The sequence below is a fragment of the Geospiza fortis genome, unplaced genomic scaffold, assembly GCF_000277835.1.
Source record: "Geospiza fortis unplaced genomic scaffold, GeoFor_1.0 scaffold188, whole genome shotgun sequence".
In the NCBI taxonomy this organism is placed as follows: domain Eukaryota; kingdom Metazoa; phylum Chordata; class Aves; order Passeriformes; family Thraupidae; genus Geospiza; species Geospiza fortis.
The window spans coordinates 4,377,310-4,379,213 of NW_005054337.1; the positions used below are offsets into that span (position 1 = coordinate 4,377,310).

Sequence of the window (1,904 nt, forward strand, 5' to 3'; positions counted from 1 at the left end):
TGAGGGCGCGCCCCGGGAAGCCGCCGCCGTGGGCACAGGCCCCTGGAGCGGGGGAATTGCTGGGGCTCTCCGGGGCAGGCAGGGCCCGCTGCCGTGTGGGCATTCCCGGTGCTAGGGACAGCCCCCCGCCCTGGGAGCACCCCGGTGTGAGCTCAGGGCTCCCCTGCCCCATAGCAGCCCCCCAATGCACAGACCTGTCCTGTGTGGGTGCCCCAGTGTGGAGGTAAAGCCGTCCCTCTGAATAGGTACCCGGGGTAGAGACAGCAATTCGGTGTATGGTGGGAGGTACCCCCATATAGGGACAGACCCTGTGCAGGTTGTGCTCCTGTGGGGAGGGAGCACCTCGTTCTATAGGTGATACCCCCTCATAGAGATACCCCCTATAGAAATTCCGGTATAAAGACAGCTCCCCTACCCCCTAGAAATAACCCCACTATGGACGCACACCCTCCACCCCCAGTTCAGGTGGTTCCCCTCAGCACAGAACCAGACCTTTCCCTTTCCTGTAGGTGCCCCCAGACAGACAGACAGACATGCCCAGCTCCTCCTGTAGATTCTGATCCATGCAGGGCTGTGCCACGGGAGACTCGGGCTGCGATTTGTTCCTACTAATAGTCCCATGTAGATTTTAGGCTTCTCAACCCCGCCGGGGAGGCTCTCCATGATGGCTTTCATCCTCAATGCACTCACCTGGTAAGTCTGCAGCTAGCTGGAGCGCCTGCATCTTGTCCTTTCGTACCATTAAGCTGTAAAAGAATTCAGTGTGGTGTACTGCCTCTCTCCAAACATCTCCCAAAATCCCTGTGCCTTCTTAAGCGTGTCTGCTGAGGGCAGTTGGGAACTGCTGACTCTTGGCTTTCTAGAACCTGGAAAAAGTAATTTCACTTCTCTGCCTCAGTTTCCCAGCTGGGAATGAGATTTGCTTTTGTGGGAGATTTTAAGTTAGAATTAATGGATTTCAGCAAACATTAGTCTATAAACACTAATGTATTAGGAGATACTCTATTAATTCCTTCCTGTTCCCTGCACTAAAATCTAATTTTCCTGCCATCATGTAATTAAAAAGCTGTAACCCTGCAAGTCTTGCTGCAGCAGCCAGGAGAGAGGTCAGAAACAACCTATTCTTAAAATATTTGAAGAAGTTTTAAACCCACTGCATAATCAGCAGTGAGAACTGAGCTCTTGTTGCAGCACCTTTTCCACAGGTCTGGTGGAGTTCATCAATCCCTTGCCTTTGCTTTGCAGCGCTCTGGGCTTGCTGTACTTCATCCGCCGAGGGAAGCAGTGCCTGGATTTCACCGTCACCGTGCACTTCTTCCACCTGCTGGGCTGCTGGATCTACAACTCGCGCTTCCCCTCAACGCTGACGTGGTGGCTGGTGCACATCGTGTGCACGGCGCTGATGGCGGCCATCGGCGAGTACCTGTGCATGAGAATAGAGCTGCGGGAGATCCCCCTCAACTCCGCCCCCAAATCCAACGTATAGACTGCCGCTGGCAACCACATGCTGCGTTTTGTCATTGTTCCCAGCACAATGCATCCAATGCCTCAGAATCATCCCTCAAGAAGCACAGCAGGTCTGTTTAGACTTTATGGTTTTGGTTTTTTTTTCCTTTGGACCTCGGTGACTGCATGAGTGTGAGCAACTCCTCTGGCATCGGCTGACAGCGGGGGAAGAGCAGATGTTTATTTTGTTAACACAAAGTATTAATATGACTGGATGGAGAGTGTGCCCTTCAACTCTTCAGTCATGAGACTGTTAAAAGCCAGGTAGCAAAACTCGGTGCGTGAGGAGCATTTGGAATTAACGATGTGGGAGTGCCCTGGACGGGTAACACAATGGTCAGCTCTTCTTGCTGGAGCTGGCACGGTGAGCAGTGGGGCTGGGAGCTGCTGCTTCCCAT

The 1,904-nt window shown here is 53.0% G+C and overlaps 1 protein-coding gene across 1 annotated transcript; it reads left to right on the plus strand.

The window, feature by feature from the left end:
* The first annotated feature begins 352 nt into the window (after positions 1–352).
* Positions 353–1,904, plus strand: SYS1 (SYS1 golgi trafficking protein). The gene is made up of 2 exons (XM_005422238.3): positions 353–693; positions 1,246–1,904. The coding sequence occupies exons 1-2, from the start codon at positions 662–664 to the stop codon at positions 1,484–1,486; spliced, it is 273 nt and encodes a 90-aa protein (XP_005422295.1). The 5' UTR covers positions 353–661; the 3' UTR covers positions 1,487–1,904.

Excerpts from the sequence above, each read along its gene's own strand:
- SYS1 (XM_005422238.3), top strand. The coding sequence starts at position 662 with ATGATGGCTTTCATCCTCAATGCACTCACCTG. Across the intron at positions 694-1,245 it reads ATCCTCAATGCACTCACCTG|CGCTCTGGGCTTGCTGTACT; the intron begins GTAAGTCTGCAG and ends TTTGCTTTGCAG.